The sequence below is a fragment of the Engraulis encrasicolus genome, chromosome 10, assembly GCF_034702125.1.
Source record: "Engraulis encrasicolus isolate BLACKSEA-1 chromosome 10, IST_EnEncr_1.0, whole genome shotgun sequence".
Taxonomy (NCBI): domain Eukaryota; kingdom Metazoa; phylum Chordata; class Actinopteri; order Clupeiformes; family Engraulidae; genus Engraulis; species Engraulis encrasicolus.
Window position 1 is genome coordinate 34,145,702 of NC_085866.1, and position 12,413 is coordinate 34,158,114.

At 42.3% G+C, this 12,413-nt stretch overlaps 1 protein-coding gene across 1 annotated transcript; it reads right to left on the reverse strand.

Moving 5' to 3' along the window:
- Window positions 1–425: 425 nt before the first annotated feature.
- mapk13 (mitogen-activated protein kinase 13) lies at window positions 426–12,208 on the reverse strand. The gene is made up of 12 exons (XM_063208704.1): window positions 11,595–12,208; window positions 10,969–11,098; window positions 10,542–10,600; window positions 8,479–8,584; window positions 7,979–8,008; window positions 4,863–4,910; window positions 4,628–4,742; window positions 3,879–3,950; window positions 3,035–3,114; window positions 2,867–2,945; window positions 889–1,062; window positions 426–701 (listed from the first exon to the last, which is right to left on the reverse strand). The coding sequence occupies exons 1-12, from the start codon at window positions 11,708–11,710 to the stop codon at window positions 619–621; spliced, it is 1,092 nt and encodes a 363-aa protein (XP_063064774.1). The 5' UTR covers window positions 11,711–12,208; the 3' UTR covers window positions 426–618.
- Window positions 12,209–12,413: the final 205 nt, after the last annotated feature.

Sequence of the window (12,413 nt, forward strand, 5' to 3'; positions counted from 1 at the left end):
TAAATGCTTTATCATTTATTCAACATGGGCTGTATATGGTATTAAAGTTAAGCCCCTAACAATCAAGAAGGCTTCGCGACCACCTGTGGATCTTTGGCGACCCATAGGTCGGTCCCGACCCATAGGTTGGGAACTACTGTGCTACTGGACACCTTCATTTCCCTCAGGATCACCTGTTATAAGTGGTAGCCTACGCTACTCTACTCTCTATTCTACAACATGCTGTCTGAGCAATGAGAAGTCCCTTAGTATGCACACCTCTCACGTTGCCCTCAAATTTGCAAATGAAATGTTATCACCGCCTAGATAATAAACTGATAGTCTATTCTACTGTATTTTACAGTTCATATCACCTGAGGCTGTGTGTGCTCTCCTTGAAAATAAAGATCTTATATTAAGTTGTGAAAAAAAAACATACATGAGAGTGACATACAATACATTTACTATGTTTATTACAAAAAACAACCTGCTTCCCGACATAAAAACAAAAACATGTGATATATTCTATCTCAGACGACCCTGTATCTCAGAATGTCATTGGGCCCATTATCTCCCTGTCAAACATTTAAGCACAGCATTTGTACAGATTACCATGTAGTGTACATGTGTCTCAATTCATTATGACATGGTCAGTGTATTCCGCCTCTTGGAGTCCCTTCTTGGGAAAGGCACAAAGCTCTTCACTTCCTTGAAAGACAAACCTGGAAATAACACCAGACATACATTTACAATTAACAATAGGCCTACCAACAAATTAGTAGATACTACGACAAAATGTAGGCACTATATATGGGCAGTCATCATTAAAGGAACAGCCTGTTAAAAATAGGCCTACAATAATATATACACACTGCATATTCACGTTGAAGTAAAGAAGTATATACTTACGTCGCCACTCCTCTAGGGGCAGTGTTGCATTGTCATGGCTATCATCATATGGCAGCGGTTCAGGGCAGTCCTCTGGATCCCGCAGTCCATCGAAATACGGGTGCTTTAGGGCCTCATCGGCACTGACACGGGCGTCCGCATCCAGCACAAGCATCTTTTCCAGCAGATCAACAGCTGATAGATTCATGACGTTAAGGAAAACACATACATCTCATTAAAGGAGCACCATGAAACATTTAAGTCAGTCAATAACATTGTTATTAGTTCTTCTTAAAGGACCAGTTCAGTCAATTTCAATATGCTGTTGTATTGCTCACGCTACCCTTGACTTGTTAGTACCCTGTGATGCCACATTTTGCGGCTAAGCCCTTTTCGAAATATGAGCTATTCTAATGGGGGCAGCGTTTGTTTACATTTTTTAAAAATTAACATAGGCCTACTCAAAATATTTTCCCAAAAGGTACCGCTGTTTGCTAGTTGTCTGCTGATGTTGTATAACCTTTTGGATGTTTTTGGGAATAAATAAAAATGTTTTTTGAAATGTAAACAAAGTGCTGGCCCCATTACAATGACCAGGATCTTGGAAAAGAAAAAAAAACCTCAGGTACTGACAGGTCCAGGGCAGTGTGAGCATTACAACTGCATATTGAAATTGAATGAACTGGTCCTTTAATGACTGGACTTATTACAAGTGTAACTGAGGTGTTCCTGCGCAGTCCGCCACTCAGGGCTGAAACCAGCCACCTCCTAGTCAACACTCCAGTTCGGGAAGGGGAGGCACAGCACGATACCGCTGATGTAATGGACCAGTCCGATAGCTCCGTGCTACAGATGCTGTATGAGTATTCGGGAGGGAGGTTTACTAACGTTCCACGCCACACTGTGCTAGTTGGCCTCCGTTACACTCAGTCCCCTAAACCTCACTCCCACCCGGGTCACTGCACCAGTGTAAGTGAGGTGTTCCACGCCACTCTCTGCTCCATTACACAAGGCAAATGAACCTTCTCTGTCCAGCCCCAGTAAATCTGTAGAAAATCAGGTCTGTGCTAGGTCAGTACTCGTGGGCTGAGAAAACCGTTGAGGGGATTCTCATATAAGAATTATTGCATAGAATTGTTTAAAGCAAGAGGTCAAGGTTTTACAGTTTAAACACAAAGCCAACTCTGACTGCAGGGCAGACACTTTGCTAACCCATTGGCAATATACACAGTACATTGCAAATCATAGACCCCATCATACTGTATCTGGAAACAAATGAGCTGCTTCAATTTGGTGGCATGTCATTATGGGAGACCATGTTGTGTTTCAGGACCCCAGTTCAGGGACAGTATACTTATAAATCCAAAGCAATAAGCTACAGGACCCCACGTCTCAATTCGCTCAAGTAAGGTGAATTCAAGCTAAATTTTGTGTCAATGTGTGCCCTGTTTGTGATGTTGAGTTTTGCATTAAAATCAGTCTGATCAAGTTGTTTCTTCTTGGACAGTCCTTTGCCCCAGAAATCAAGCATCAATGATAAACAAACAATAAGCATAGCACTATAATTAGAATCAGTGGTTTGACTGGTTTTAGCTCTGTACAGAGTGTAGTGAAGGGGACTTGAACGCAGGCCTTCTAGAGTACCAACTGGGATGCTGGCAGCAAAACCAAAGGGCCAGGCTTGTTGCCATGACAGTCAGAGCACATCCACAGCCCTAGTGATGGTCACTCCATCACAAAGAGCCTTGGCATATGCACCTGTTGATCCCACTTGTGAGAACATCTTGTCTATGGAATCTCCACCAGCTTGAGTTAAGTCTATGATCTTGATGAAACAGCCAGGCTATCAAAGCTGTACATATACACTTTTTGGTCAGGGTGCATTTAGGGGTGGTGCGCACATTTACAAATTCAGATGGAATTTATTTGGATTTATTTTGTCTCCTAATTGGTATTTTGATCTGGAATAAATACTGGCAAATCTGTAATATCCACTCACCATTTGAACTGGCCCTTGGAAATAATGCAGAGAAGTCTTTCCGAGGGAAATGGGGAAGAGATGCCACGTATGTTTTTGCCTGCAGAAAGAAACATTTAACACACATACAGGTAAGCCATTTAAATACGGAAGAGAGATAAGTGTTCAGAAAGCATGACGGGACTGTACCTCCTGGCTGTCCAGTTTATGAATGAAATCTGGTCCAGGTACTCCCGTCACTTTCATAATCTGGGTCAACTGATCCATGTCTGAGCAACTGCTGTTAAGGATTACGTTGAAATCTAGGCCACACAGCAAACAACAAAACTCCTAAATCCATTCTGGCAGTTTTTGATCTGCTGTTAAAAATAGTATCTGGCATTGACATATTCAATGTCATCTCTTTAGAAAAGCATATGTTGATAACGGTTGGATGAACATTTCTCTGATGAAATATGGTGTTGATTGCATGTAATTCTTTTCTTAAATACTTGGTTGCCTATAGGAACAAGGTTGTAAAGGGAAATTTGAAAAGGCCTGGTAGAAATGTGTTGGTTAGAGACAATACTTTTGGGACACACTCATGAAATGGGAAACCTACTAGTTTCAATAGCATATCTGATGAAAATGAATGTTGCATTCACACTCAAATGTCACTATGAGTGTGTCTCAGAATAAGACAATTTAAATTAAGATAACTGCCAGTGGGGAGGCTTGTTTATATAAAAAACACACATATTTACATTCATATTTCATATTTACATTCATATAGTATTGCAAGTTATATCCATAGTGCTAAAGTTTGTTTGTATTCCATCAATAACCATAAACCATGGCATCTTTTTTGACATGCGGTGATTCATAGGCAATCATTTCCAACTATGTAAATGTGAAAATGACACATATACACAGGGATAATGAGGAGGATGCTTGCGAGAGCTGTTGCTCCGCATCGGCGGTGCGTAATTCACGGTACGCTAGCTAGCACTCATAATAAGGCCTCAGGAGACCGATAAGGGCCGTGAGAGGATACAGTCTTTTCCTTTGAAGAGCGTCTTCCCGTTGATCATCTCTCCCATTATGCAACCGACAGACCAGATATCCACTGCCATGGTGGAGGAGAGAGATGCACAACAACATTCAGGTTCAATACACCATTACAGAGCAAAACAAGCAATCGGACACAGATAAGTCATTGTAATTATCTTCGTTATTCCAGATATTTCCTAAATGTGCAATGGAAATGCAGCTATTGAGACGGGAGAAAACAAACCTACGTAAAAGATGGCTGTATTTGTTGAACCTTTGTTGGACAGACTGATGATACTTTATAAGAAATCTACTGGTAATTGCCTATTTTGTTTTCTGTGAATTGGAGAGCTCTAGTGCAACCAGTGGCCAAGATTAAGCAATTGCATGCACTGTAAAGTGTACTGCAAAGCATTTCAATGACAACAACGCAAGCAATACCAAACAAAACAATGTACTTCTAAGTATCACTCAGCAGGCACTACTTTATCCAAGGCATCCTACTAAAGAAGACATAAATAAGCTACAGTTATGTAGAGGAAATCAGTAAACAAAAGTCAACCAAGGCAGAAGAAAATTTAGTGCAGCCAGTGTTCAGGATATAGTTGTGTTGGTGCTGGTGACAGGAGGTTAGTGTTGTTAGGAAGGGAAGCACTGGTAAAGGTCGAGGGGGTTGACCCTACTCCTGTAGCAGCTGGTTGGTCCTACTGCTAAGAGACAACAAAGGGAAAATAGCAATAGAAGTTGCCTTGCCTGTCTGGGTGTAGTGCATCCAGTTTAGTATGACCTCAGGGGCGCGGTACCAGCGTGTCACAACATAGCCCGTCATTTCCGGCTCTGCATGGCGAGCCAAGCCGAAATCCAGTATCTGCGTTGACATGAATCCACCAATACACGCACACCATTAAAAGTGATTCTAAAACTATTTACAAATATTTCCGACAACCGAAAAAAAGCTACAAAAAGGTACCAAGGACAAACTGCATACCTTGAGTTCACAGTCTTGATTCACAGCCAAATTGCCTGGCTTAAGATCCTAGGAAAGGGTATAAAGAGTAGAAGTTAGGTAAAGTGAGGCTTACACATCTGGGGTGCATTTCTCGAAAGTGTAGTTGCTAACTACGTTAGCTACTTTGTTGGTTACAATGCAATTCGTCATTGGCAACTACTAAGTTGCTAACGGCTAACAACTACGCTTTCGAGAAATGCACCCCTGATGATAAGTCCATAGTAGAGCATGACACAGGAGTGGATTTTCACTCCCGTCCCATCCCGGTCCCAGAAAAAAAATCCCATACCGTCCCATCCCGGACTGGAGTAAAATAAACAAATCCCATCACATCCACTCCTGAAAAGAATCCCAATCCTGCCCACTCCAACTCAAAATCAACCCCACTCCCGTTTCGTCAAAAAAACGAGGCTTTTTTGTTTCTTTTTTAAAGAAAAAATTAGCGGCATTCCCGCTCCCGTTCATTTTTATTCCTGCTCCTGCCCGCTCCCATTCATCTTTATTCCCGCTCCTGCCCGCTCCCGTTCATCTTTAAAATTTTGACTCCCATCCCACGGGACTTCTGCGGGACCCACAGGAATTCCTGAAAAATGTCATCCTCTAGTTTATAGTTCCTGGGAAATGCCTCTTGCAAGTCCAAACTGCAAGCTGCAGTTTCTTAATGTTTATTTAAAAACAGCCCGAAGCAGAAGGTGTGACACATTTCAGGTGTTGTCATTAGTCACAATTCAACCATGCCATGAGACTGTTAAAATGCTGGGCCTTGTTAGTTGAGAGAGTAAAAGCTAGGTACTGTATGTGTCTGGCCTAACCCTGTATACCGCGGTAATGATGATGAATGGCTACTCTGTACATGTCATGCCGCTGTGTGATCCACAATAAATGTGAGTACTCTACTGAACAGCTGCACCTAAATAATCCAAAAACTACATGACCTTACCGCAACGACATCGACTCCAAAACTGAACAGGGTTGCTTGCTCTCATGTAAAATTAAATTCAAAACCTGAAAAACTCATTAAATATTAAAATGACTGCGCCCCTTTGGGAGGACCTCGCTGTAGAAAAGGTCAGTTCAGGACCGTTCATTACTGCGGATTTAAGCATTTCATTTTTCTGATACTTTGCAAGTCTCCCTTAATGTTTCATGACAGACTAAATCTTCTTTGGCATCTTGTTGCTCGTTGCTGGAGGGCATGGTTTACCTCTACCTTTCTCTTTAGAACATCCCACAGATATTTGTATGGTTTGTTCCACAGAATCGCTCATTTGTACTCTTATAATCTTAATCGGCTTCTACAGTATGGCTCTGTGACAGACAATTCAATCCATCTCTGACGCAGTCGAAATAAACATCCAGTGACAAGTGGCTATGGGTTAAGTGGAAACATCCTTACTGGGCTCCAAGAATATCAGCACCCACTCACTAATTCTCCCTACCTCCCCCACATACCCTTCTACAAGTTAGCTCTTACTTGAAATTTGGCATGGGCATAAGCTCAGGCTTGGTCACCTTTGATGAAGGTGTCAAGTGTTGACAGGCTGAAACACCCCACCATATACACATGAGTTTACATCTCAGTCATCTGGAGACTGGCGAGTTGTCAGTGTTTTAGTGCATCCACAAGAAATGTATAGGCCCATCACATAACTGTCACCTGGCCTACACTGCTGTACATATACTGTACCACTTATCATATCATATTACACACTCTGTCTGTCCACTAGGCTATGTGTCGCTGTCAATGACATTCATTGGCTGTGGGCACTCTCATACCAAACCTGCCAGTCTCCCTCTAAGCCAACCTAATTTGTCTTGGTTTAATCTAACCAGGGAAAACGATGCCAGTATACATGAGGCTTAGCAGGGCTTAATCTGCCAGTTTTGTATGTACAGAAGAGCAAGTTGGATTCCTCACAGGGCCTTTCCTGCTTTGAATCGTCTTTCACACTATCTAAGCTGCTAGTCTTCACAGAGACTGGTGTGACAAAAGTGTGATTGTGGCATTGGCATTGTAGGAGGTCAACCACTGCAGTCTTAGTGAGTATGGTTAGAAGAGAACAAATACAACAAAACTATACATTCATCCTGATAAATGTGTGAAAAACTGTGATGGCACTGAGGTTCTCTTGAGGTCAGCTGATGTTATGTCCTCCTATCTTTGCTCTCAATGTTTTTTTCTTCAAATTCCTCTGAAGTGCAACAGTACACAAGCAAGCTGACCTAGTTCACAGATCCAAAATTGAAAGTGTTTGGAAGGCATTTTGTTGAATTGTTCATGCAAAATGCCAAATTAAATCCGTTTCTTAGATGAATGACAAATATTTCTAATAGATGTGCCAATGGCTGCCAAGGGTTGAAATAGCTTCAGGTTTTTAAATAATTTTAATGTTTATATTCAACATTCAAATGATATTGCACAGAGGTGTACTCACATCTGTTGTATACTCCATGTTAACAACAGCGCTCTCTCTTTAACAATCGAGATCCCTTACATGGTCCTGAAGACTGCTGCCTGAAGACTTCAGGCACGTGGGGCTGTGATGAACCCACTGACAAAGCACAGCGGCTTACGCAACTCCAAACTTGTACAGACACTACCCTGTTTGCTAATGAGCACGCTAATGCCAGTAAGAAACGCACTAATAAAAAATACAAATGATATACTAACACATAAAGGTGGCTTTGGGTTTAAAACTGCCTCGCCTTTTTACACGTCCCTGTCTGTTTAAGTTTGTGTAACAGGATTAAAGTTTTATTCTACAGTTATGGGTGCCATCCAGAAAACAGTTTCGTTACGAGACGCGCCTATCTTAGCCTGCCAGATACTGGCTGTGTGCCAGTTTGAGACACACAAAAAAAAGAAAAGGGTTTTCATTACGTTTATGGCAATGTCACCAGCTGAGAACTGTTAAGGAAGAGGTGGAAACACAGCATGATGACATTCCGAAAGACATTCTGCATTGGCATTTTATACTTCCCCATCGCTGTCGCTCAAGAGAACACATTGGTCGCTCCCTAAAGCTGATATAAAACAGACAAATGAGCATCTCTTGCAGACAGCTGCATCGAAATGAGGTGTCGGTCTCACTTACCCTATGAATGATGCCTGCGCTGTGAATGTACTGTGTGGGAGACAAGACAGACAGAGAGGAAATTATGCAAGACACTGTGCACAAAACACTTTTTTTCCCCAATTTTACACAAATCTAAGCCCTGGCAGATGACCGTCTGTAATAGGCCGATCAGACCAAGGAGTGTGGATTGTAACCCTTAAAAAGCTTTAGAATTGATTCTGAACGGCATGAATGACTAAATGTTATCTTCAGTCTGCCTCTGATTTATTAGAATTGCATCACACTTTATTGCATTATTACTGAACTGAGTTGCTTTAAATGAGATGCTCTGGACCTCAAATATGAACAAGCACCACTGAGTACAATCCAAGACCGTTAACTAAAACTCCTATGTGAACTACACTTAAAGCTGAGCTCCTCACATACAAACAGCTCAAAGCTGAAAGGTCTGATAGCCATTTAGTCCTTTCGTCATTCTCACAAACACAACAACCAAAGACTCAACACCAAGGCCCAACCTTAAGTCCACAGAGCATCTGATACACCAGGAACTGGATTCGGTCCTCTGACAGAAGTCCCCGCACTTTAGACAGGTCTGTAAACATGTACGGCATCACCAGATAGCTGGGAAAACACATGTCAAGGGTCAGTCACTATCACTCAGAAGGTGTGGGATTCTAACAGCATATAACAGGAAGCATGTGGTTAGACAGAATTGTAACAGCATTGTAACGGTATGCCTGTGTACCTCCAGGGATTTGCACAAGTTTTTTGGCCAATACACAGTAGTTTATGTATAGTCGTCAGTAGTTTTATATTCGTTTTTATTAAACATATGCTTCTATTTTTATGAAAGTGTGCACTTCATGGGGGCTCTTTAAATCTATTTGTGCTTGTATAATGACTATAAACGTTTCTATATTCTTTCTAATCAATTCGATTAAATTCAATTAAATTCTATTCTATCTGGATAGTCTCTGCACTGAGCTAGGTCAGGGATGGGCAAACCTTTTGGCAGGCACATACTGAAGAACAAGCACTTCTACAGTGTTTTTACTTCAGGTACAGCACAAAACCTGATGTATAAACTATGTAAGACCATGTACTAGTGTTGTAATTACCAGTTGTTTGTGTTGATACTAATCGTTTGAGCACTTCTACTTATACTTTGTACACCTCTGCTGAGAAACCAAGCTTCCAAGGGGCCAATGTGAAATGAAGAGCATCTGTTTGTAACTGGTGTCTAGTGAAAGAGTCACTGTTTTATATATGAATTCCTCCCTACAGTTATTAGTAAACAACCATACTGTGCAATGGGTATCATTTTTAAGGCTAGCCCACACTCCACCGGCCACACTCATCTTTCTTTTGGTTGACTTCATGACAGACCACATGAAACAGAGCAGAGGGCAACATTTGGCCCCTGGGCCTTAAGGCCTTAGTTTGCCCAACTTACCATGCCGGTAAAGATAGCACCCTTAATTCCAAAACAAATATTTGTCAGACTTGAGGTCTTTTTTAACACATTCTATATTTTAACACACAGTTTCTATATTTTCACACAGTTGCAGACTGATGGTAAAGTACAGTAGGCCTATATGGTTCTTCTAATCTGAAATATTTCACTGGCGACTGCACTGAAATGCTTCTCATGGTCTTCTAGCATTGGTTCAGTGCCTCTGAAGAAAAACAAAACTGATGTTTATATATACAGAGCTGCTGCTGTAAATGGTACAACACACACTCACAAGTGCTTAGGCCGAAATACAAACAAACTGAGCCAATCAAAATGTTCCTTAGGAAAAATGGGAGGAAAGAGAAACAATTTTGAGGACTACTGAGCTCAGACATCAACAACCGTACGTCAAAACGGTGGCATGGTCTTTGAGAGTTGACTTCCCCAGTGCAACAATATTTACTTCTTAGAAGAGCCTTGACTGTGGCTTTCACAAAAGGATGTTACTGAAGAATGTTAAAGCGTATCTTTCTTCTGCGTTTCATCATTAAAGATTCAGAATTCAGCCAGATATTACTAATACGAGACACAAAAATAAGGCAGCCTGGCATGTGCTTATGCAAAAAAATTAGACCCTGGGTTTTCTATAAAGTGACAACATACAAGCACAGATTACTGTGGGGGCTGTACGGGCCTACCAGGTCCAGACCCAGGGGCCCAAGCGTCAAGGGGGCCCTGAAGCCCAAGCTTCTATATTTCCATTCCCATATTGCGTTAAAAATCACACTTTTCACAACTATATTTTCAAAATATTTCTCAGAAGATTATTCCCAATCCCCATACCCCCAACAACATAGACATCAAGAAAACATCTAGGCTAAAACCCTGAATCGTTTTGTTAACTCGCAGAACCCTTTGAGTGGGGCCTTTCTTGTTGTCTGGCCCGGGGCCAGGAGGCCATGGAATCATAATCCGTCCCTGACAACATAGTGTAAGCAAGGTGTTTCATTAAACCAGGATAATAAAACGGACGGTGTTGTGCTGTGATTGTTATCTATCTATTCAGGTCAACAGGTATGTGCTGCTGTCTAGAATGACGCTAATATAGAACTGGGTGGGACTTACAAGTCTTGAAAGTCCTCCAGACAGGTGGCAGGTGTGAACACATCCAGTAGTCCTATCACCTGGGCATCCGGGGAGATGAGAAATCACAGCATTAGGCTCATTAACAGGAAGGGCTCTGATGACCTCATTTGTTAATAGTGCATATCCGTGGCCATTCCCATGCCAATGATTCATGCACAGCTATGTGCCAAACGTCAGTCTTGTCTGAACAGCACCATGACGGGAAAAGAAAAAAGATCAGAGCTTCCAAGACATGTTTAATCATGGGTAGGCCACTGAGTAAAGATGGTGTCTGTAAATGTTATACTTGATATTGTTTAGGCTGCAGGCAAATGCGGCCTTGACATACATAACTTAAGGGAGGGATTTCCCCTTCAGCAAATCACAAGTGTGTGAGAGAAGGGAAACAGGACTGCTGTGTACTTACATTCTCATGCTTCATGTGTTTTAGAAGTCTCAGTTCCCTGTACGCCCGTTTGGCGAATATCTCTGACTGGAAAGGACGGTGGAGCTTCTTGATGGCCACCTTCTCTTTGGTCTTTTCGTTACAAACAGAGCTGGCGTAAAGCAAAGCATGAAGGTAGTTTAGTACAACTCTTCAGTCATGCGTGGACTTGCAAGTGAAGGCTGCACGAGAAGTGGCCTGCTCCCAAATGGCTACGTCAACTCAATAATGTTGGTTACTCTAGCGTAAAAATGGATCAACTCGATTATAACAAGACACGAGACGGATATGAAATAGAACAAACACAAACAAATTTTCTGCTTTCGTGCCTAGTATGCTGTTCATTACTGAGGCGTGTTTAGAAGGTTTGGCGATGCCTGCAGCTGAGTTGTGAATGAATAGAATGCAACAATTGTTACATTGTTAATTAGCTTACTAAAAGTAGGTAGTAGAAATGTAGGAGCGCAGCTGCCATGGGCGCACCGTCTGCCAAGATTAGCTTCCTGGCAATAGTAAACACGGTTGCTTCTCAGAGTTACAGTGATCAACACGACGGATTCAGAATAGAAAACCAGCAATAGCTCACAAGAGGAGAGGTGTGAACTCACCAGACGGAACCGTACGCTCCTGTTCCGATCTGCTTCAGGGATTTGTATTTGTTCGGAACTTCCCATACCGTGCTGTTGATTTCTTCACTGACGAAGTGATTTGATAGGGACTCCATTAGTTAAAGAGGGAAAGGACGGCATATGAGCCGTCTAGGGAAAAGAGAACCCTACTGTTCAAGTGAAGAAATCGTTCGAAATGAATGACACGCATGTAAAACACCTCCCACGCGACAGCTCCGCGTTCGTTTCAGTTTGGATGCTTCGAAAGGTCACAACTGGAAGTCTCACTTGAAGGCTATTACGCACACGTTTAGTTGAATTTTTCTATTGTTGCTCCAACAGGAACACTTAAGATCATTCTTTAAACAAAATCTGGCAGTTATTTTATGCACTCGCCAAATCTTGGTTTAGTAGGCTGCACCACATCCCCGGGCAGCCTTTTGGTGCGTAGGCAACGATGATTCACCCACACACCCACTCACAGATATTTCTTTCTATTCTGCCGTCCAAACGGCTTTAGAAATGCTCACATCGAATGTAGCCCCATTCCGTTGCGTGCTTGTACCTGTCGCCCACCTGGTGATACCACCAAGACTATGGCGCACCACATGACATGAGTGTCTTGGCGGCAGGGAAGCCTATACCATACGTCGCAGCACCAGTAGGCCTATAACAACCAAGCCACTGTAAACTGAAGTGTATGAGCTGCCATACAGTAACCCAGGTGACTTGCACGCGCCACCAGGTAGGCGAATGAAAGATTGCCAAAATCTGTTAGGCAGGGCAGTGAACTGCAAGGGCCAAAAAGGGGTAGTACGA

Coding starts and splice junctions, on each gene's coding strand:
- mapk13 (XM_063208704.1), bottom strand. CDS start 11,710: ATGGAGTCCCTATCAAATCACTTCGTCAGTGAAGAAATCAACAGCACG. Junction 3,951..4,627: donor GATGCACTACACCCAGACAG/GCAAGGCAACTT, acceptor CCACCATGGCAG/TGGATATCTGGTCTGTCGGT. Junction 3,115..3,878: donor GCTCTTCAAAGGAAAAGACT/GTATCCTCTCAC, acceptor GCAGTTGCTCAG/ACATGGATCAGTTGACCCAG.